The sequence below is a fragment of the Antechinus flavipes genome, chromosome 3, assembly GCF_016432865.1.
Source record: "Antechinus flavipes isolate AdamAnt ecotype Samford, QLD, Australia chromosome 3, AdamAnt_v2, whole genome shotgun sequence".
Taxonomy (NCBI): Eukaryota; Metazoa; Chordata; class Mammalia; order Dasyuromorphia; family Dasyuridae; genus Antechinus; species Antechinus flavipes.
In genome coordinates, this window is record NC_067400.1 from 533057185 (window position 1) to 533081429 (window position 24245).

At 35.8% G+C, this 24245-nt stretch overlaps 1 protein-coding gene across 5 annotated transcripts in view; it reads right to left on the reverse strand.

Annotated features, from left to right (window-relative positions):
• DLG2 (discs large MAGUK scaffold protein 2) overlaps positions 1-24245 on the reverse strand; it is a 2591935-nt gene that overhangs the window by 2021718 nt on the left and 545972 nt on the right. For all 5 annotated transcript variants that reach the window (XM_051987236.1, XM_051987235.1, XM_051987234.1 and 2 more), the window contains one exon: positions 11983-12057. In XM_051987236.1, the coding sequence (XP_051843196.1) occupies positions 11983-12057 (75 nt within the window). The remainder of the gene's footprint in view (positions 1-11982; positions 12058-24245) is intronic.

Here is a 24245-nt window from a genome sequence, read left to right on the forward strand (position 1 = left end):
CACATGCACACCCAGCAGACACTCTAGACAGACAAAGATACCTAGAGGCAAAGATACCTTAATTTTTTCTAAGGAAAAAAAAACAGCTTTCAGTGGAAGGATTTTTGGCAGAAAAGAGGAAAACCACCATGGACTCAACACAGAGTTGTAAAAAGAATCAAGAATCTAGTTGTACTGCCCCTACCATTACTTCCCCCAAATAGACTGTGTACCTAGGGGAATTTTTTGAGGAATTCAAGAGAAAAAGAATTTCCTGGCCCTATAGTACCAGAGTAACAAGTAGCCTTAATCTCAGATGTTCTTATATGTGTGCCTCATTAACATTTCCATACCTATTCTTCTAGTGGATACAGCATATATGATTCAGGGGAGAGGATATTTTTTTGGAAAATTTTCCTCACAGTTGTTCTTAATGCCATCTTATGTCTTTGCTTAGAATCAATTGTGTCTACTGACTAAGTATTGGTTATGAAATATACTATTGGGGACTCATTATATTAATAGGAATGTAGCCTCAGGCACTAGCTTTGTGACCCCTGAGCAAGTCACTTAATCCTATATTTGCCTTGATTACCTCATCTGTAAAATGAGCTGGAGAAGTAAATGTCCAACCAGCCCAGTAGCTTTGCCAAGAAAGTCCCAAATAGACTCACAAAGAATTGAACATGACTGAAAAGACTCAATAACAATGATAGAATCAAAGGAGACTTTGAAATTTGAGATTAGCAGCTATCTCCTGGGAAATCCAACCCAGAGTATAAGTGCCACGTTGAGAAATAGTCCAGAGAGGATGCTATGCAGACACATATATGTATATGTGAATACAAATATCTATATGAATATATATGCATATATGTGTATGTATATTTAAACCTACAAAAATAGAAAGAGAACTGGATGGTTTTTTGTTGTTGTTGTTGTTGTTGTTGTTTAATTTAGTTTAAGTTCCTGTCTTTCCATTTATTACTTGTCTGACTTTTAACCTATCATTTTCCTCATCTATAAAATGATGTTAACAATACCTATTCTGTTTTACATGTTTTGAGGATCACATGGGATAATACATAGAAGACACATTATAACCATAAAGGATTATAAAATATAAGCTATTATAAAAAGGCAGCAGAGTATTATGAACAGGACCTAGGCACAGGATTTAAACATAGAAAGACTGATTCTCAGCCTTAGGATCTTACTATCATTGTGAACTTGGACCAATATCTTTAGCACTCTGGGCTCCTTTATATAATGAGCAAGTTGGACCCAATATTCTCCTTCAGGTTTCTTTATGCTCTAAATTGTGTGATTCTCTAGGCAATGTGAGAGAGTGCATCATTAGCTAAATGGCATTGCACATAATCTAAATGTTATATAAGTCACAGAGATACAAATGCCCATGATATATTCTTAGGAAGACATCTTTATTGGCAGGAAAATCTTCTTTGTATTGAACAGATTTCCCATATCTAGCAATTCATAACCAACAGAGTCCTTAGGAAAAATCAGCATATATTGGTTGTGACTTTAGGCTTCATTTCATATTCAGACTCTCCCATGAACACACACCCTAGATAGAAATGGAGCCATAAGGAGATGCTTGCAATGTGCAGTTTGCACCATGGCCTTCAAGATGTAGTCATTCAGAACAGATGCTGCTCACCATGCTCAGATCTGTAGATGATCTAAGAATAGTCACCAACATCTAAATGAAGCAGCACTTGATGGTCTTGGTGTGTGTCTCTAACAGCATGGAATAAACGGGAACACGGGAGGCAATGAGAGGAACCCCAGGAGAGTTCATAGATCTAGCCCAAGAGAGACATGTGTAGAGTTTGTTTATAGAAATGAGGATGGAATTCAGCAATAATTGCATTGTACTAGCAGATCTATAGTCAAACATATGTTTGAGAGGAGTTTCAAATACTTGGCATCCAAATATATTTAATTCCTCACCTCATCTCCTATACTTTTTCAGAAATATATACATATAAAGTTAATGATATAATGCCTATTTTAAACAATGTAATATTTAAAGCAGACATTAATTGATTGAGCAATAATCTACTGATAGTTGCATGGGATGCAGGAAAAACTGAGTTTGGATCCTGACTCAGACAATTACTAGCTATAGTCCCATTTAAATTTTTCCATGTCTCTGTTTCCTCATCTCTAAAAATGGGTAATAGCATTTACATTACAGGATTGTTGAATGAAATAAAGGAGATAATGTGTTTAAAATACTTTGGAAACCTTAAAGTACTGTATAAATGCCAGCTATGATAAGAATTATGATGTTATATTTACTAAGTACCTGTTATGTGCCAATATACAAACACAAAAATGAAACAATTCTAGGTGCAAGATTATATATTAATGAAGAAATTAATGAAGAAATTAATTATTCTGTATGTACTCATATATGTATATATTCTTCTTTATTAATATATACATATATAAGTATATACAGAATAAATATATAGTGAATGAATTTTTGTTGTTGTTTATCTGTTTTCAGTTATGTCTGACTCTTCATACCCCAGTTGGGGTTTTCTTGGCAAAGATGCTGGAGCAGCTTGAACACATTATATGATTATTAAAGGTGCATTGAATTGACTATTTTTGATGCAAGATTATCATTAAACTCAACAATTAACACATGATGCTATAATGCAGAGATCTCAGTGGCAATTAAGACAAACCAGAGATTTAACTAGCAATTTTGATCCCTAGTACAAGCTACTGTGTTCATTTACTTCTATATCCTGTATATGTAATCTGTTTCAATGATCAACATCTCCATTTTTTAACAAAGAATTAAACCATTTTTATGATTACTTATTCACAATATAGTTGAACATCTTGTACTTCTTTTCTACCTATTTTTATTATTTCTCTTGAGATTCTAGCCTTTTTGCTCTTTTTTATATTAATTTCATTACTATATGTTTAGTTAAATGTACCTTTCAATAAACATTTTTAAAGACAAATATAAATAACAGGAACCCAGAGTTAATAGGAAGAAGAGGAAGAAGGCAGGGAAAGACCTCAGGACATTGGCCCCATCAAACCATTGTTAGTAAGGCTCTCATTGGAATTAGATGGGATTAGAATATATCTGAGTTGGATTAGAAGTTGTAGTAATGGGGGCAGGGAAAGGGGAATGAAATATATCATCTAATAGCTTCCTATTTAAGTGAATTATTACTTCTAACTAGTGGCTGTTCCATTTTTCCCTATGTTGATAAGTATGCATAAGTGCCACAGAAGTTTTGTGACATGTGGTGTCCTCAGACAACGCCCAAGTTATCTTACCATAGTTATGGCTCTGGAAAAACTATCTGCGCCAATATTAAATGATCTTAGCTCATTATACAATTTTAATATTTATGTCAGAGTTTTAGTTTTTTGGCTCCTTGATCACCAATAATAACCCATTCTAGACTTCATTCTCTGCTGTAATCTCATGCTGGAACCAGACATGTTCACCCTTGAACATCGATCTGTCATGGAAGCACCCTACTCCCGCTCATGACATCCTCAACAAATTTATATTTTAGCACAGGCTGGCCAACCTTCATTCCCCCCCAAGCTGTGCTTTTGATTTTCTGGATTCTACTTTTATTGCTTATTTCTGTATATTGTCTTCCTCAATTAAATATAAGCTCCTTGAATGCAGGGACCAGCTTTTCTTTTTGCCTATACTTTCAGGCCAATATTTAGTCTAGCAGCTGATACATATTAAGTGCTTATTAAATGCCTTATTAAATTTGCCTTCTCCTTGCTGCTGATGTCCCTTTTCTAGCAGCATGGTTTATTCAACCTTCTGTTTGCTATTTCTAGTCTTCCATGTGCTGGGAAACAAGATTGCTAGTACAGTTAGAACCGTGTGAAACAATAAAGGTTTAGTTAGAGAATTTCCTATGAAGAAAGTTTTGGTGAAAGAAAATTGTGATATTGATCTTGTCTGCTTGGTTTTTTTGTTTGCTTCAAGATTGCTTATAAAGATATTTGTATGTTGTTTCCCCTATTTGAATATGAGCTCCCTCATGGCAGGAATCATGTTTTCATCTCTTTTTGTATCCCAAAGGCTTAGCATAGTATCTGGCCCATTAACAAATACTTGTTGACAGAATGAATTCAGTTATCTATATGTATCCCACCTCTACCTACAAGAATGTAAATTCCATGGGGACAAAGGTGATATATTTGTTGCAATGTAAATTCTATATATTCTCCCAAGTTGTGTGCATAGTAGAGACTTAATTATTCATTGAATTTGCTACTCCAGGATCTTGGCTATGTCCCCAATGGCTGAGGCTACTGTCTAAGGCCATAACCAAGCACATCAAATCAGTTAAGTGACTTCCAGCTAATGGAATCATTACTGTTGATATTCAACAGAAATATTCCCTTTTAGGTCACAAGTTCACAGACTTAGTTTTAAGAAATTCCATAGATCAGCTAGTCTTACACTTTGATAGATTTCCCATGAAAAATAAAATCTCTCTTTGGGGAAAAATATATAAATATAAACATATATATACATACACATATATGTATATATACTGCATATGCTTTGGCTAACATTATCGAGCAGCTTTATTAAGTTTTGTACCTTTCTATCACACAGTAATCATCATGATTACATGAGCAGTTATAGAGCTAGTCCCCTTAGAACTCCTATAGTACTGAAGGAAATAAGAAAAAGAGAGAGACAGAAATGGAGATAGATGGAAACAAGACAGCAAACCCCCCTGACTGCTTTACAGAGCATTCTCCAATTTCAAACTGAGAGCAGAACAAAATGTTGAGGCTGCCAGTGCTTCAGTTCTGTCCCATCCTCCATTATTTGGCAGACTTTGCTGCAAAAGAGATTTTCAGACTCAAAATCTGAAATGATATGTTTTAAGAAGACAGACCCTCAAATGCAATGCCCTTGGTGCCAGAGCTGATGACTAAGACAAACTGATTCCTGGAAGATGGCATGAAGTTACTTTAAAGTGCCCAGGGAACAACCCTATTAATGTACAGCAGAATAACAAACAGAACTCCTAGTTTCCTTCGTTATTCAGCTCAAGTACCTCTTCTTCCATGAGGCTTTCTCTCTAATCTTCTCCCCAGCTTCATGTTAGTGTCTGACTTCCATTTCCTTAAATTTCATTTTATATTACATATATTTTACATGCAGACATTCTTGTTGCCAAATTTCCTGGAACTGTCAAATTGTTTGACATTAGAAACTAATATGAGTTTCAGTGGAAATGACATTAAAAAGAGGCCTCTGACCATCTGCTTTGCTGCTGCACCCCAAGGACCATGGGACTTTTCCATCTGATTCACAGCTGAAACCTTCCATTTGTGTTGCCTCTCCATAACAATGTGAGCTCTCAGAAAGCAGGAATAATCTTATTTCTCTGTTTACATCTCTGTGCTTAACACAGTGCTTTTGCATATAATAAATAAATTAATCGTTAATTAGTTAATGTTTTAAAAAAAAATTCATTCTCAAACCCATCTCCCACACAATGAAAGTTCTCCAAGGATGGAAATTTGCTGAATTTTCATCTCTGAATTCCCAGTAAACTCGCAAACAGTAAGCAATTAATGAATGCCTCTTCATTGGTTGATTGATTAAGTCATAAGAAACAACTATAGCTTTATTTGTTAGGCCCTTCCTTGCCTCTTTTCCTGTACATTGGATTCCAAAGAAGAAATGTGTCCTTTATGCCATAAAGTGACATACCAGAATTTTTCTTTGAGATTGTGCTCAGTTTTTCTCTAGGGTACTGTTAGGCTGATTATGGTTAGATTTTTTTTCATCTTTAAAGTAAAGGGGTAAAATTGGATGATTTCTAAGTTTTCTTCCAGCTCTAAATACTATGCTCCAGTAATGAATATACAATATATATTCCAGATTTCTTTGAGTGTTCATATCCTTTCCTCCAATGAATCCTGAAAATATTAAATTCACTTTTGTGTCTCCCCTCAGCAGCTGAACAAAGCAGGTCCTCCTTAATACTAGCCCCTCGATATGGCAGTCTCCAAACACTTTTCCCTTTGGCAAGTAAGTGGCTCAGTACAGGGAGACCTGGAATTCAGATATAGCCTCAGACACTGACTAGATGTATAACCCTGGGCAACTAAAATCTCTGTTTGCCTCAATTTCCTCAAATGTAAAATGAGTATAACAGCACTTAATCTCCTTGGAAGATCAAAATGAGATCATTTGTAAAGCCCTAGCATGATGTGTGGTTCATAGTAGTGGGTACTTAATAAATATCCATTAACTATTACCTTTCAACCCATCCAGTCTTCTTCACCCCATTCCACATAGACCATATTTCAGCAACACTGGCCTCTTTTTGTTCCTTGTACAAAACACTCCCTTTTCAGCTTCTTTTCTTTTGATTGACAGACCCTAGGGAATGCTCATCTGGATGCCACACAGATTCTGCAATACAGGTCAAAAATAGTATCAAGTCTACACAGGAAAACGCCAAAAGAATATACTACTTCCATCAACCTCCCTCTAATCCTTCTCTTATGTGGACTTCTTGATTCCAGAGGCAGCTGTGGTATAGTAAAGAGATCAAACCTTGCAGCCATGAAGATCTCAATTCAACTTTCACTTCAGAGATATAATAATAGCATGACCCTGAACAAGTCAAGTGCTCTGACCAAGATTCAGATGAGAACACTACCTTGGCTAAATAGAGTAATAGAGAGATTACTCGTTTTTCAAGAAGTCTCCTTTATCCCAGAAGAGTACTTCCCAAAAATAATAATTCATATTTCTATAATATTTTAAGGTTCACTATGTACTTTTCTCACCAAAATACCATGAGTTAGTTTAAGTATGAGTCCACATTTTATAAACGAGGAATGGAAAGGGAAGACTGTAGTGACTTTTCTGAAGGAATACAGCTGACAAGTGTGAAATCAGATCTGAGAACAAGGTTTTATGACTAGCAGTGTCTTATTTTCCCTCCTCTCTCTCTATCATCACATTGCATCTCTATAAATGTTATTAATATAACTACATAGCATTATACATATATATGTAACTTTATACACATCCCACACATACTCAAATAGATTTGTAATTTCATAAAGTTGGAGATTTCTCAAGCAATGGAGATTATAACTCATATATCCTGTCTTTTTGCCACTCTTGTCCATTTTCTCCCATAATTTCATCAAGGAATTCACCCAATGTGCTATATGCCTTCCTTATTTTCTTCTGTCATTGTGAAGTATTACTGGAAACTTTATACTGTCCACCTGTCTTCCCTAGCTGCTGCCAAATAACTAAGCCATTTTTTCTTTTTATCATATAATTCCCTGAGAATATCTAATACATATTCTGCTATAGAGTTTTATAGAGGGATGCAGGTAGGAACTATTATTTTTCCCACTTTTAGAGATGGGGAAACCAAGGTTGAAGATGATTTGCTGATTGTCACACAGGTAATAAATATCTGAGATAGAATTTGAATTTGATTATTCTTGACTCAAAATCTAGCTCCCTGTTTATTATATTACCTAGTGCTTCTTGTATCACCTCTCTTCTCCTCTCCTTTTCATCCAAACTTGTCATTTCCTTTCCTCTCTCTCTCTCTTTCTCTTTCTCCTTTCCTCTGTCTCCCTTTGTTTCCCTGTATCTCTTTTTTCTCTCCCTCTCTCTCTCCCCCTCCCTTCTGTCTCTCTCTCCTCTCTCTCTCCTCTCTCTCTCTCCTCTCTCTCTCTCTCTCTCCTCTCTCTCTCTCTTCCCTCTCTCTCTCTTCCCTCTCTCTCTCTCTCTCTCCTCTCTCTCTCTCTCTCTCTCTCTCTCTCTCTCTCTCTCTCTCTCTCTCTCTCTCTCTCTCTCTCCCCTTCCCTCTCTCTCCTTCTCTCTCCCTCATACACACATATACCTACACACACATTTCTATTAGTCTTCCAGTTAAAAAATGCTTTCCTTACAACAACTCTATGAGATAATGATTGTTCCTATTTGTGGATAAAAGAATTGAGTCTCAAAGGAGCCAAGATTGACCAGAGTCACAGAGCAGAAGAACTCTTTCCATTATACCACACAATTCACAACATACACCCTACCTATGTGCTAAAACCTGTGAGGCCAGATGGACTATAATTGTAGATGGCTATCAATTTAGGACCTCAGACTATGCAATTTTCAGCATCCCTCTAAATATGATCATCTAAACATATTATATCCTTAGTTTTACATTGCTAATGTTAGTGGTGTGAGAATATTATTCAATAAAATGAGAACCTTAGTCCAATAATTAGAAAAGTAAATTAGGAAACAATAATTTAGGCATAAGAGCACCAATGCATAGTTGCTCAATGAGCCTGATGTTCACAGGGGAAGCAAAGAGACAGGCAGATACAACATTATTGCTTTTATGTCAAGTCCCTATTAAAATTCAGGCCTCTACAGGGCAAGCAAGAGCTATGTGTAGCTGTGGGTTTTGTACACAGTATATCATACTTTGGGCACAGACAATGTTTAAAAAAAAATTAACAACATGATCAAGACAATGGCCATGAGCACAGTGTACCAGCTGACAATGCTGCAATGGACTTGGTTTTTATCTTAGTAATAGGAACCTGTTTGGAAGAATATTTTGAAACAATGAGAACTACTAAAGACCCTTCAGTCCTCTTTTCTTTTAGAAGCCTCTGTTTTTATGATTTTCCCATGTCAACAACAAAAAAAAAGATATAACTTTCATTATATGAGGCACATGGTGGGAAATGTTAAAAATGATATGAATGAGCTAAAAGAAAAATGGCTTTGGAATACACTGAAAGCCATACTCAGGGATATCACTGCTCACTATTGTTACTGTATCCCATATGTCCACTTCCTCGAAGCCTCCCTAGAAGAAGTATTTCTGGAAGAGTTTCTGAAGCAATATTCCTGTAGAAGACCAAAATCATTGAATCTCAAAGTTAGAAGTGATCTCAGAGGTTTATTTAATCCAAACTTGATGTTCAGAAGAATCCCCCCTGTATAACTTGCCAAACAAATGGAATACTCTAATAAGAGAAACACCATCATCATGATTATCAGCAACAGCAGCAGCAGCATCAACACATTTATATACAGTGCTTACAATGTATCAGGCAGTGTGCTAAGCACTTTACAAGTATCAACTCACAGCAACACTGAAATAAAGATGCTATCATTATCCCCATTTTACCGACAGAGAAACTGTGGCAAAGAAAGATTAAATGTCTTGCCCAAAGTCACACTAAGTGTCTATTATTCTCTTTGAACTTAGGTCTTCCTAGATCCAAGTCCAGCACTCTATTCACTGTACCAATTATGTCATGACATGACATAACTCATAAGAAGTCTGGTAATGATTCTAAGAATACCTATGTACATGTTTAATTAGGGCCTTAGGAAAATGGCAGCTATGTGATGCATTGTAGTATTGAATTTGAAGTTAGGAAGACTTGAGATTGCATCCTACTTGCAACACTTAAAAGCTGTATGACTTTGGCCCAGTCATTTTTTACCTCTCAGCCTTTGTTGCCTCATCTGTAACATGGAGATAGTAATAGCATCTGACTTCCAGAAATATTGTGAGGATCAAATGAGATGACATATGTAGAGGGTTCTAAAACTTTAAAGTGTTGAATAAATGCTAATTGTTATAATTATAGCAATTGTTATAATTGTCATTATTGTCATTATCATCATCATCAATGCTGCTCTTATTGATATCCCTAAAATTACCATAAGCATTTGTAGGGTAGTCATATGGGAACAAGATTAAATTTATTCTGCTTTACTTCAGAGCAAAACTGTAAATAATGAATGGAAACCACACATTAAACAAATGTCTTTGGATGGATGGATGGATGGAGAAATAATGGATGGATGATACTTTCATGCTACTTCCACACAAAGTGCGAAAGAGAAATTAGACCCAAAAGGGGACCTTAAAGCTCATTTAGACCAATTTACATTTTTAACAAAAAAATGAATCAAGGTTCACCAGAGAGGTGATAATAGCTTATAATTGCACAGCAAAGGCAAATCCCCAAGTCCCATTTCATCGCTTTTTCTATCCTACCACATTGTTTCCTTCCTTGTTCATCCTCATCTTTTTATAACTTCAAATATGTCATCCTTTATATCCAGCATGCCCTCCCCTTCCACTCCCACCCATTTATACTCTCCTATGTCTTCAGAAAGTCTCTGGAAGTATATTCTCTAGGAAATCCTTCTCTTCCCCATCTTGATTGCTCTTTCACCTAAAATTCCCTGGAGTTGTTCATCACATTGTTCACCATGCAATGTTGTAAAGAATGGCAAATAGAAAGACTTCAGAATATCACAGAATTTCAGAGTTACTAAAGTCATTAGCACACATTGATTTCCAACCCATAACTATAAAATCCCTACTTTAACACACTCTTCGTGTGGTTATCTGTCATTTTTCTGAACATCTCCAATGAGTGAGAGAGTTTGAAGTTCTCAATAAAATGGTGATGCACATTGACAGTGCTAAGGATTGTTTGATGTTCCTTTGTGTGATACCATATGCATGTCAACAATCAGAAAAGTCTTGGTTTCTTAAAATTATAAGACAATATATATCTGAAAATTATGGTCACATCAAGTTCTCTTCTTCTTACAGCTGGACCAATCTTTACTCCTCTGCTCCATCCAACTCCCACCTTAGGCTTAAATTTGACTTCTCATTTGGTAAAAATTGAGTCAAGAAGGAAAAGGGAGATCCAAACACACTCAGAGAGAGAACAAATAATTTAAAAAGATTTACACCAAAATCCATCAAAACTAAATTAGAATTAAAGAGGAGCTCTATGGATGGTACTGACAAGGAGGCATACAGCAAAGGGCATCAATGAGGGTAAAAATTACAAAATAAAAAACAGGCTTTATTAGTGACCAATTTCATGCAAAAACTAAAATCCAATTCCCTTAACTTTCTTCCATTGATGCTGCTTTAGATTCTTTGAGCAAAGCCAGGGTTACATCCAAAAGACATTTCAAAACCCCAAAGTAATATACAGTAAGAATCATTCATGGACTACGCAGTGACCATATTGAATAAGCATCAGTCCATATCCTCTGACATGCAAAGAAGTTGAAATGTCAGAAGCCCACAAGCATGAAATTCTAGATTATGATACTCTGAATCACAAACAACCCAGTTCATAGAACACAAATAGTATACCAAAAACACAATTCTAGTGCTGAAGGAATAAATCCCTGCTGTCCAATCCACCCATTTGACTTTGACTTTCACAAGCAATCAGAGAGAAGTGAGCCATTCAGACACTTTCTCCACCTGCTCCTCAGCTCTCTGTAGAAGAACAAGTTAGAGAGGAACAGAGAGGTGGGACATCTGGTATCTATTCCTGGCTCTGTCTTTGACATACTGTTCCACCCTGGAAAGGCCTCTGACTTCCTTTGTCTTTAGGCTCCCCATCTGTAAAACAGGGATAATAACATGGTACCTATTTGTTTCTAAGGCACTTCCAGATCCTCTGATGAGAGACTACACACAAATGAAGAGCTGGTAAGACTATTATTAAACCAGGAAGACTTGAAAATTGCAAATCAGTGTACTCATCACTATTAGCCTGTCAAAAGGAGAAATGACAGTGAAGTTCCCCTTTTTGCTGTCTCTGATATCAAATATTGCTGATATGCAGGCAATTAGGGGGGAAATAAAACAACAGCCATCCATTTTAATGATCATCCAAATTCAACTCATCAATAGTCCATTTAGGAGCCCTGCTCCTGTTCCTCTGACTCAAAAAGATCACAGGATTCACTATTATGGAAAAATATGATACATTATCTTCTCACAATATATTTATTCTCCTCTCCAAAGCTTCTTTCCTCTTATAGAATCTTAAAAAGTCACCAAGAAGGTTCTGAGAACTCTTAGCTTTTTGCCACACCAAACTGGGAATCAAAAATCTCAAACTTACAGTACAGTGGTGGACAGGCATCCAGGCAGGGGGTTCCACTGAACAGTTCTGGGATGGACATTTCCCCTGGTTCTGCTAAAAAAATGGGGAGGGAAAAACAGAATTAATATATATCTATATGATACATATAACATGGATCTAAGTCAACTTTTATGGTTTGCATGTTTTATTATACCAGTTTTGAAAAAGATTTCTGCTATCTGGACCTTTTGTGCCTTGTCTTCCTCTATTCATGGAAGAATCCAAATGAAAACAAAAATAGATGCCCAAATGTAGGAGCAAAGGAACTCAGAGCTGGGAGTGATCTTAAAGACCTCATCAAATCTCAGCATTTGACTAATAAGGGAATTCAGTACCAGAGAAGTGAAACAACAAACCCTTAGACTGTGAGTTCTTTGATAGAAAGGACTATGTGCTGTTGGGTTTTTGTTTTTGTTTTGTTTTGTTTTGTTTTGGTATTTCCATAGTTTACCACAGTATCTAACGCATACTAGGTACTTTATAAATATTTGCTGACTGATCATCACATAGGTAACTGGGAAAAAGAGTTAAGATCAGAAGCCAAAAGATGAGACATTCTAAGCTCCTTGTTTCCTGCCTGAATATCCTTCCTTTTAATCACTTGCATTGGCTTTATGGCAGGTGATGTACTATATTAAAAAGACTTCTGAATTTGAAGGTTAAAAAAAAAGGAGAATTCAAATCACATTCTGATGCTTTCCAAAAAAAAAAAAAAAACCCAACTAAAATAATAATAAAAATAACAATAACCTTTATATACCTTTATATGCTACTTTAAAGTTTGCAAAAATGGTTTACAAATATTATCTCATTTGATTTTCACCATAAGCTTAGGACATAAATGCTATATTATCCTCATTTTACAATTAAGGAAACTGAGGCAGATGAAGATTAAGTGATTTTCCTAGGAATACAGAGCTAAAGCTATGCAAGATTTAAACTCAGATCTTTCTGACTCCAAGGTCCATCACTCTAACCACTGAACCACCTAACTCCCTATATGATTTTGAACAAATTATCATATTATTCTGAAATGAAGTTTTCTTATCTGCCAGATCCATTGGTTTATATCAGGGTTTCTTTCTTTCTTTCCCCCTTCTTCCCCCCAGACAATTGGGGTTAAGTGACTTGCCCAACATCACAAAGCCAGTAAGTATTAAGTGTCAGAGGGCAGATTTGAACTCAGGTCCTCCTGATTTCAGGGTTGTTGCTCTATCCATTGTACCACCTAGGTACACCTAGGGTTTCTTAAACATTTTACACTCTCAACTTTTTGCCTGAGAAATTTTTACATTATCCCAGGTATAAAACAAGTATACAAATTAAGCATTTACTGATAATCATAATTTCACAACTCCCACATTCAGCTATGAGACCTCATATAGGGTTGTGTAACAGTTTTAAGAAGCTGAAGTCTAGATGGCCTCTGAGCTACTGCCTAGCCTTAGATCTGTATCTACACACATACACACATATATGTGTATGTGTATGTGTATATATGTGTAGGTGTTTGGATGTCTAACAACATTCCCTATTACCACCCCCCCCTTTAAATTCCACTATAAATGCTGTCATTGTATTTCATCTTTGTATCCCCAATAGTGCCTGTAGATATGGGTATGTATATCTCCTCTGCATCTGTGACTTCAGTGGTACAAGGAACTGTGATGGAAAGGAACCTCTGGCCATATGGATAATAGGTATTTAATACAAGTTTCCTGTATTGAACTTGATTGAAACAAGTTCTTGAGCTAAGATAAACTCATCTAATTTGACTTTTTAAGGAAATGTTTGACAGTACTTTCCCAAGTAAATTTTTCTTAATTCCATTAGCAATCAAATCTGATTCTTGTCAATAGATTTAATGTTTGTCTTTTTTCTGCTTTATTAATGATTTAGTCTTTCTTTTATTTTATGCTTTTTTCCTTTAATTCAACTCAACATAACATTAATATGTTTCTACTATGTATAAAGCCATGGGGCCAAAAAGACACCTCCTAAAAAAATCTCCAAGAGAAACATGAAGCAGATTAAAATACAATTTAAAATATTAAATAAAATAAAAAAATAAGATGACATAGATGATGTTAATTTATTGTTTTCTAAGTCAGTAAACTGTTAGCAGGGATCCATTTGTATTCATATTTAAACCTCTCTAATGCAGTGGAGCTGGATAGTAAAGTGGCTAGAGCCCCAGCTCTAGACTCAAGAAGATGTGAATTCAAATTTGGCCTCAGACACTACGTAGCCATTTGACTCTGAGCAAGTCACTTCACTCTGTTGGCATCAGTTTCCTTATCTGTCAAATGAACTGAAGAAAGAAATGGCAAACTACTGCAGCATCTTTGTCAAGAAAACTCTAAATGAAGTCACAAAGAGTTTGAATCCTGACTCAGATAATCACTTGTTCATATAACCATGAACAATTCCCATTATTTCCCTGAGTCTGTTTTCTCCCCTGAAAAATAGTGCCTACCTTATCAAATAGTTGTATAAGAACCACATGAGATGTGCTATGAAAACCACTTTGGAAACTTTAAATGCATTTAAATATTAGTGATGATGATCATGATGATGTATCACTATTGTTTTTCTCCCTAAGAGGTTTAAATTGTGATGTATATAAAATTCAAAAAACCTATTTTTGAGTAATTAATCATTTTATTAGCCATTCTAACAATAACTAATAAAAGGAGTCAGTGACTCTTTTGAATGTAAAATCCCTTCATGGAACCAATTGAGTGGGTTATGTCTTGGAAGAGTGAGTGTTCCTGAGGGTGGCAATCAACTCTGATTAGTTAAAAAGTAATAAGATAGTTAATATTATACTGAAAGCTGAAATTATTGTAATGAGGGTCTTGGGGACATGAACTCTGATCACTCAATCTTGGTCAAAGAGACTTATCTCTTATCCAGACTACTTTTTCTTCCACCTAGGGTGAAAGGCAATCCACCTCTGCTCGAACCTGTTTGAATGGAACACAATGGGCCAGAATTCACCTTAAATTAAATTCTTTGTAAGGTTCTCTAGTTGAGTGAGGCAGCAATTCCCACCTAGTTAGAAGCCAGGTTTTGGCAATCTCTCTATCAACAATATCCTTTAGTTACTGGCTTGACCTAGTAAAGAATGAGCATCTAAGAAGGGAAAAAGCTCCCCAATAATTGGTTATTTAATAATCATTTCTCTTACTTCTAACTATCCTTTTTTTTTTGCTAATAAACAAGTTATGTATGTTCTTCCTAACCTTTCCCATGACTAGAGGAATATTTTTAGAGGACTCCTCATTGAGTATGGATTGGACTATATTTCTCTGACATCTCTTCCAATTCTGCAAATTAGTAGTTTTGGTCAATAAGGTCTATAATGATGATTATAAAAAAATTATTCCATCTGCAGGTATTATGTTTATACTTAAATCAAAACATAAGCTAACTATATTAGACCACGTTCAGGAATCATTACTTATTTAACTATAAAATTCACAAAATGCATGCCCTATAAGAAGAGGGGTTGTTCTCTAAGTGACAGTTTAAGGCAGATAAATGGAAAGAGCTCATCAGCATGCAAAGCCATTCCTAGGCTGCTGGGAACCCTCCCTCCCCCCGCCCCCATCCTCTCACTCCCACACACAGCCAGCCTGCTGGAGGCAAGTGCTCAGGGAGGCTGAAGGGCAAGCCTTCCTTCTGTGGTTCTGCCAACTGATTCCAAAAAAAGCCCCGAGGTTCACTTTCCTTTTTTCATTCATTCATCCCACAAACATTTACTTCAGGACCCCTGCCACCATCCAGCACCTCCTTCAGAAGGAAATGGAGTCAGCTATCTAGCCTGAGCAGCCTTCTAGATTTTGTCTGAATAAAAATTGGACTAAAGAAGGGAGCACTCAACATAACTTGTCCTAAACTGAACCCTGCCTGCAATGGCTCTGCTGACATGATTTGGAGACTATGTGCCAATCTGCTTGCATCCGTGCAAAGATGTAAAAGAACACTGAAAAATGAATGTCTATAGAAATACCTATGTAGACTATATGTATATGCATATATTTATACACATGCATATGTGTACATACATACACATGCATATATGTGTATATAGATAGGTGTATCTATACATTATGTGTGTATGTTTGGATCAGACTTTTGATTTCATTATCAGAATCTCCCAGAGGAGGCAACTCCTTCTGCTAATGAGTATATGTACCTTCTTTGTGGTTTATAGTCATTGTTTTCTAGTCTTATAGTTTATTTGTAGTTGTTGGAGGCAAAGATTAAGTGACTTGCCCCATTGTCACAAAACTAGCATGTCGAAAGCAGAATTTAGACCAGGTTTTACTGACCTCCCCCCCCCCCCAAGGACAGCTCTCTGTCTACTATGCCATGTTTTTGCTGTTCTGTTGTATCTGACTCTTAGTGATCCCATTTGAAGTTTTTCTTGGCAAAGATATTGGAGTGGTTTGTATTTCTTTCTCTAGCTCCTTTTACAGATGAGGAAACTGAGGCAAACTGGGTTAAGTGACTTTCCAAGGGTCACACAACTAGTAAGTATTTTAGGACAGATTTGAACTCAATAAGATAAGTCTTCCTCCCTTTAGGTCCAGCAGTCAATTCACTGCACAGCCTAGCAACTCTTTCTCTTAGCAACTCTCTTCAGTTTCATCCCAATGTGATATCATTTTTTTATTTGATATTCTAACTAGGGTAGGTTAACAAGAAGATTGCAAGGAGCTTGAAATAGGAAATAGATATAAAATGTTTTTAAAAGGAAGATGCCAAGTGAATGTGTCTACCTATCTATTTGGAAAAAATACTGCTCTGAGAACCAAGAGATTAATTGTAATTCCAACTCTTCAGTCGCTTCCCTTCTGCATCCTCTGTATCTCACCATTGAGGCTCTGTATCTTTATCTTTAAAAATGAGGAGATTGGATGAGATGATTTCCTTAGGTCCCACCCTGTTTCCATTTGTAATAGTTTTACAGTTAATTAGAAAACAGCATTGACTTGACCAAGACCAAGGTTCAGCACAGCTCTGGCACTGATCTGATTAGCTGTGGTTTGCTGGACAGCTCCTTGGGATTCATTGCTAAAAAAGGGGGTTAGATCAAATGTTCATAAAAGCAGCATGGTACACTAGAAAAAGCTGAATTTGGAGGCAAAGGATGTGGGGCTAGAATCCCAACTCTGCCAATTCTCTATCTGGGTGACCTTGGACAAACAAGGGTCTTAACTTCCCTAGGTCTCAGTTTTCTTTTTTTTTCCATAAAATGAAAGGACTGACAGGATTCCAGAGGACTCATAATGAAACATACTATGTACACTCCTTCTAACAAGTGATGTATTCAAGGTGCAGATTAAGATAATATTTTTTTGGACCTGACCAATGTGGGAATTTGTTTTGCCTATTGTTCAGTCATTTTGGTCATGTCAATCTCCTCATTTGGGGTTTTCTTCACAAAGATATTAGTTTTTCCAGCTCATTTTACAGATGAGGAAACTGAGACAAATGGGTTTAACTGATTTGCCAAAGACCCTATGGCTAATCAGTATCTGAGATCCACTATAACAACTACTTACCCTTTGCTTGATTATATATGTTTATCATAAGAGCTTTTACTTTTTAATTGGGGTAGAGAGAGAAAATAGATTTTTGTAACTGGAAAAATTATTTTAAATGAGGAGTTGGATTCTATGACTCTGAGTTGATGACAGCTGGTGGCATGAAATGATGAAGTTTGGCCATTTTTATGAAACACTGGGTTGTTTCAACAGGCTGATATTCTCAAGCATTTTCCTACTTCCTGGCTACAGATTTTTTGACATTCAAGTATTGATATCTTTCACACTATTTTCACTCCAGGGCCTGTGCAGATGAGTCAAATATGCTGGGCTCTTATCCCTCAAATGGATTCTTTAATCTTGCAAATATAAAAAGACCTGGGCAATGGCCAATTTCTGTTAAAGAAATTTTTTTTAAATCTCCTCTGTTTTGCTTTTTTTCCCAAAGACTGGTTCCCAAGGGGAAAAAAAGGTAAAGGAAACTTTGCTTTATCAAAGGTCATTCACTAGTTTCAAAAAGAAGAGGGAAAATCATATTTAGACTACCCAAGTAAATGCAAACATACACGTTTATTGTTGTTGTTGTTGTTATTCCCCCTTTTTATTTTTTTCTTTTGGGGGGAAAGAGAAATTTAAACATCCTACTCACTTGCTTGGTAAAATGAGGTATGGGGAATGTAGAGCTATTCAATAAAAACAGCAAAACAAATTTAAAAAAAAAAACAGTAAAGGAAAGAAACTGGGAATAAAAAAAAAGGAAGCTATGGAAAGGAAACATTTCTGGATTGTGAGTTAGGAACTACAATTCCAGTTCTTCCAGTTACTCAAGGTTTGACTTTTGGCAAATTCACTTCTATATGACTTAGACAAGTTATCTAAACTCTCTGGGCCACAGATTCTGCCCAGGAAAAATAGGTTTGGATCAGATCAGTGGTTTTCAAAATGTGGTCCAGAAAATCCTGGGAGTCTCTGAAACCCTTTCAGAAGATTTATAAGTTCAAAATTAGTTTTTCTTTCTAATATGGTAAATAACTATAAATATAACTCACATAAAACTCTTTTTAACAGCATAAAGATGCAGATAACAAAAGTTTTGAGAACCACTGGCCTAGATCACCTCCAAAGGAGGATGGGAGAGGGGGAGGGGAACAATCATTTGATTGGTATCTATGTGATAGTTGTTGTACTATGTGTTTACAAATAATATCTCATTTGAGCACATGAAATGGCCCTTACAATTCTAAATCCTTAAATTCATGTCTCTCAGATTCTCTTCTAAATTTCAGGATTTTTTTCCCTATGTACAGTCTGGGGGTTGGATTAAATGAGAGTTGTAACTGGAGGGGGGACGAGCCATAGAGCTTTAGTTCACTTTTTACTGACCACATCTGTATTTCTTCAACAAGTGAAGGGGGAAACGGAGCTTAGAAGACAGGCAGTAAGAATAATTAATAATAATTGCAAGTTCCCAGATAATACACATATTTCTGGTTTTTCCAACTTTAGGGGTTGTACATCAAATGAACTTCCTCTTTCCTAATATTACATTGCTCCTAGGAGCTACTTAGGCAGTTTGGTGGCACAGTAGCCTTGGAATCAGGAAGATAAATTCAAATTCACACTCAGATTATTACTAAAAGGGTATCCCTGTATAAGTCATGTAACTTGTCTGCCCCAGATCTTCAATTGTAAAATGGGTTTAATAATAGCACCACCCACCTTTCAAGGTTACTGTTGAGGATCAAGTGAGATAATATTTCCAAAGCACTTAGCACAGTGACTGGAACATTATAGGCATTTGATAAATGCTTATCTACTTGGTAACTCTCACCCAGTAACAGTCATACCAACAGTATTTGGTTCAGTACTGAAATCTCTGTTTCTCCTCCTTAGGATAGTGTCTTGAGAACTCTCTCTCCATCCATATCACTCCCATTAAATTAAGAGAATAAATTCTTGTGCCTTCTTGTTACTTCTAGCATCAGTTATAACCTTCTCTGTTTTAATCTCATCCTAACCTACCTATCTTTCCAACCATATCATACTTTACTCTAGACTACAATAAACTGGTATCTTGTGGTTCTTCATACCTCTGCCCATCTCCTGTCTTTATGCCTTAGATATGACCCATCCAAAATAACATTCCACTCAAGGAATGTTCTCCCTCCTCACTTCTGACTTTCATTTCCATCAATACTCAACTCAAGTGCTATCTTTTACATGGAGTCTTTCTTGAATCTTCTTGTTTCTAATGCTACTTCCTTAAAATTTTGTATTGCATTGGATTTGTACATATTATATATAATGTGTATACATATATATGTGTATATATGTATATGCATATATATGTGGATATGTGTACATGTATGTGTGTGTGTATATATATATATATATATATATATATATATATATGGAGAGACAGAGATAGAGACAGAGAGAAACAGACAGAGAGAGAGTTGTTTCTCTCAAAAGAATTTAAGTTCCTTGAGGGCAGGGATTGTGTCTTTTATTAAAATGTTTTGTATCCTCAAGACTTAGCACATTCCCTGTCACATGCTGCCTGTCACAAGACAAGCTTTTAATAAATGCTTCTTATTGATTAGTCAGTTGTGATTTTAAATCCCCAAATCAGAAATCTCTTCCTGAAGATTCCTCCATCTGATTTTGATTTTAAAAGTTAACATAATAATAACATATTTATACAGCACTTTAAGCTTGTAGAGCACTTTTACAGGCATTATTTTATGTAATCATCAAAATTAGTCAATCAATAAACATTTATTTAGCAACTATTATGTAATCAGACACCAGTTGATATAAAAAGAGGTAAAAAACAGTCCCTTCCCTCAAGGAATTTACAATCTAATGGGGAGAGAACAGCAAACCAATATGTACAAACAAATTATTAGTAGGAAAAATAAAAAATAATAAAGAGAAAGAAGGCACTCTAATTGAGAGGGATGAGGAAAGCTTCCTGTAGGAAATGGGATTTTAGTTGGGACTTAAAAGAAGCTAGGGAAGCCAGGAGGTAGAAATGAGGAAGAAGAGCATTCCAAGCATGGGAGACAGCCAGAGAAAATGCTCTGAGCTAATAGATGTGGTTCCCTTTTGTTGGAACAGTCAGGAGACAGTGACACTGTACTATTGATATTTCTTTGGCAAGAAATAAAATGAAAGAGGACCAGAAAGGTAGGGGGGAGGTTAATTATGAAGGGTTTTAGATGCCAAACAGAGCACTTTGTATTTGATCCTTAAGGAATAAGAAGCCACTAGAATTCACTGAGTAGCTAAGGTGACATGATCAGATGCTATTTAGGAAAATCACTTTAGTGGCTGAATGGGTGATGATAGATTAGAGTGGGGAGAGATAAGGCAAGCAAATCTACCACCCAGTTATTGCAATAGTCCAGGAAGTGAGGTGATGAGGGATTACACTTAAGTGGTAGCAGTATCAGAAGAGAGAAGATGGTTTTTTTTCAAGAGATGCTGCAAAGTTGAAATCAATAAGCCTCAGTGCTAGATTGGAAATGAGGGGTGAGAGATAGTGAGGAACTCAAGATTGCTGCTAGAGTTTCAGTCTGAGGGATTGAGTAAATTCTATTATTATCTCCATTTTTGAAAGAGGGAACTAAGACTCAGAAAATTTGACTTGTCCAAGGCTATAGTTAATATAATAATTATAATAATAATAATTAATAAATAATACACTTTTATATAGCAGTTTAAAGCTTGTAAATCATTTTTAAAATATCTCATTTGATCCTCAAAATAACCCTGGAAGGTAATTACTATTATTTTCTCCATTTTACAAATAAATAAACTGAGGCAGAGTTTAAGTGGTTTGTCCAGAGATAGACTACTTTGAGATCCTGAGCAAAGATTTTAGCCTGGGACTTCTTGTTTCCTAGGCCTGTACCCTATTCACCAATACCCTACGTTTCTCATACAAAATTCTACTTCATACTACTTGTCCCAGATACCTCTGCTCTAAATCACTAATGTGCCTGACTCTGACATTCTGAGATTCTTGAACACCATGAAAGTGAGAGAGAAAACCATTCTGGAAAGCAATTTGTAAGTATGTCCAAAAGACTATCAAACTGTGTATACCCTCTGATCCAGTAGTGTCTCTCCTGGGTCTATATTCCAAATAGATCATAAAAGAGGGAAAAGGACCCATATGTGCAAAAATGTCTAGTTTATAGCAGCCCTTTTGTGTAGTGGCAAGAAACTGGAAACTGAATGGATGCCCATGAGTTGGACAATAGCTAAATAAGTTATGGTATATGAATTTATGGAATACTATTGTTATGTAAGAAACTATCAGCAGGATAATCTCAGAAAGGCCTGGAGGGACTTACATGAACTAAGTTAAATGAAGTGAGTAGAACCAGAGAACATTGTACACAGCAACAACAAGATATTATAATTAACTATGATGGACTTGGCTCTTTTCAACAATGAGGTGATTTAGAGCAATTCCAATAGACTTGTGAAGGAGAAAGCCGTCTATATCCAGAGAGGGGACTGTGGGAAGTGAATGTGAATCACAACATTGTATTTTTACTTTTTTGTTGTTGTTGGCTTGATTTTTTTTTCTTTTTCATCTTTTCTTTTTAATGATTTTTCTTGGGAAGCACGATAAATGTGGAAATATGTATAGAAGAATTGCACAAGTTTAACATATATTGGATTACTTGCTATCTAAGGAAGAAGTAGGGGGAGGGGAGGGAAAAATTGGAACACAACGTTTTGCAAGGGGAAATGTTGAGAATTATCTTTGTATGTATTATGAAAATAAAAAGCTATGATTAAAAAGTGACAGAGATAAACAGGTCTATACTGAGACTGTCTGTTTTACAACTTTTTTGTAATAAAGCCAGTGAGGAATTTTAAAAAACTATATTTTGTCTCTACAATTAGGAGAATAAATGGAGTTATGATCTCTTGGTACTTTGGCCAAGACCCAGATGAAATTAATTTGAGGATTGATTCAGCCCTCAAGCAAATGCTCCCCATTGTTTGCTCCATAGTCATCATCTACTAGTTTTTATATTTTGCTGACATAAAATTAGGAGTCTTGTTTCAAATTCAAGTTCCTCCATTCATTAACTTTGTGATCCTGAATAAATCAATTAATTTCCCAGTCTGAATTTACTCATCTGTAAAATGGGAATACTAATCTCCATACTGTCTGCCAACCAAATTGTTTTAGATAAATTACTTCGCCATTCTTAGTACCATAAAAATGTCAGCTGTTCATATTAATAGTAGTCCATGATGGGAAGTACTCATCAACTTTGTGGTCTCATCTTCAGATTGACTGGTTTAACCTAAAACCTAGAATTCAAGAAGGTAGTCCAGACCACAGATGTTTTCATCACTTTCTAGGCTACATTCCTGATTGTCTCCATAGGACTTTCTTTATCATGACAGCTTCTTTCTCTCCCACCCCTCTTCAGACTCTTTGAATACCATGATTTACTTTCCCCAATTAAAAATATAAGCTCAGTGAGATCAAAGACTGTTTTTCTTTGTGACTCTTTTGCTATTATCAGTGTTGAACATAGGGATTGACATATAATAAGTGCTTGTTGACTGATAGCTATAACACTTAAAAGTTCTTTACAAATGATGTTTCATTTGATCCTCACAACAATCCTATGAGGTAGGTATCACTATTATTCCTACTTTAAAGACAAAGAAATTAAGGTTCACAAAAATTAGGGAATTTGCCCATAATAACATAGTTATCAAATATTGGAGGCAAAATTTGAGCTCATCTCCTTCACTTCAAAACCAATATTCTATTATGCCACCTAACTACTTCAACAACAACAACAATTTGTCTTTTTAAAAATATAATTGTGTCTTAAAATTGTTCTTTGATATTAACTTATCCCACTGACTTACTCTCCACAAGGTATATGCTGGCATAAGTGCTGAGACAGATAATAGAACAAACATAGATTTTAAACATTTACCAGTATACATACATCCTTCCACCTTCAAAAGACATATAAAAACTTTTGCCAATAGTATTGTCCAATTGACAATTTAAGAAACATTGATTAAGCATCAGTTGTTTACACAAAACTGACCCAAGCAGTGGAGGAATTTACTTAAAACCTAATTCCTGCTTTTATGGAGATTGCAATAATTTTTCTTGACTATACATTATTACAGTAAGATTCTTGGGTTTCCTGATTTGTTTTTCTTTTTTAATTATGAAGATGAAGAATAATAATGAAGCCCAAAAAAGCTTGAAACATTCTTTTAATGTACAAGAAAAAATAGCAGAGTAGCAGGAAGTAGTTCAGTTGAACTACTCAGAATTCCTCCACAAAAATTTAGAAAATGCATTATTCTGACTCCTGATTAGAGAATGCAAGGAAAATAATCTCTTTGATTCATTTTTGCAGCCCAGGGTGACATATGAGGGCAGACACAAATGTCTGCAGACCCTGGATATGGGATCTAGCCAAGAGTCATACAGAGCATTTCAATGTGCACAAATTGTTCAGATGGCTGAAGTTATGATCAAGAGTAAAAAGCTATTTCAGACTTGGACCCTGACCTTAGTATTCAGTGCAGAAACAGATGCCAAAGGTCAGCTCTGTCATTTATCTAGTTCTAGGTCACAGATCTAGAACAGGCTGAGGAAGGAACCTATATTTAGGGTTGGAA